Here is an 805-nt window from a genome sequence, read left to right on the forward strand (position 1 = left end):
TGTCCCCACGTGTCTCCCATCAGCGACAGCCCATGCATACTCAGGCTGCCCTTCTGCAATGAACCTGGATACCCCATTTCCCACCCATCTGCTTGGAGCCCTCAGCTTCTGGTATCACCTCGAACAGAGCTCAGGCCTGGGAGAGCAGCAGCTCTCCATGACATGCCATCCCACATGGAGCCACGCATCGGCTTTGCCGTGGCTTTACAGCCCGTTACCCATCTCCTGGCCAGCCCCGACAACAGGATTTTCCAGCTCTGCTTCCCCCAACCCCCAGAGACAGGATCATACCCCAGGAGCCCTCCCTTCCTCTCCACAGACACCCCCAGAAATGGCGTGGTGACAGCCGAAGCAGAGACACTCGCCCAGATGGCGATGGCAGATGCTGCCAGCAGGAGTGTGGTGGGAGAACACGCCATGCCGGAACTGTTCCCAGCACATGACACTGTGCTGCAACACTGCACCCAACCAAGCACCCAGGAGGGTGCCCAGCCCATCCCCAGGGCCACCAGCCCCACATCCATAGGGAGCACTGAAAACCCAGGAACAAGACCCAGATACGTGACTCCTGCCTGGGGACACACGTCAGGCAGGGCCAGCTCCCTCCCCAGGGCCAGGAGATGACTGAAGAGAAGGGCAGGCGTGGTTTTGACTGCACAGGGACTGGTAAGAAGTGGTCGGCAAAAAGCAGCCACCCCCATGCCCTGGGACCCACGAAGGGCTGAAGCCAGCACTCACCTGCTCATCCAGCCTGCACTGCAGCTGTATCACCTTGATCTCCATGCCCTTGTGCAGCTGCTTGTAG

General features: G+C 60.1%; 1 protein-coding gene across 1 annotated transcript in view; it reads right to left on the reverse strand.

Moving 5' to 3' along the window:
• LOC104083181 (unconventional myosin-Vb-like) overlaps positions 1-805 on the reverse strand; it is a gene marked incomplete at its 5' end in the record, with an annotated part of 13,513 nt that overhangs the window by 5,769 nt on the left and 6,939 nt on the right. Inside the window, 1 exon segment of the mRNA XM_009586581.1 lies at positions 739-805. This exon segment is cut by the window's right edge and continues 30 nt beyond it. Within this exon segment, the coding sequence (XP_009584876.1) occupies positions 739-805 (67 nt within the window).

This window comes from Fulmarus glacialis, unplaced genomic scaffold (assembly GCF_000690835.1).
Source record: "Fulmarus glacialis isolate BGI_N327 unplaced genomic scaffold, ASM69083v1 scaffold20391, whole genome shotgun sequence".
Classification (NCBI taxonomy): domain Eukaryota; kingdom Metazoa; phylum Chordata; class Aves; order Procellariiformes; family Procellariidae; genus Fulmarus; species Fulmarus glacialis.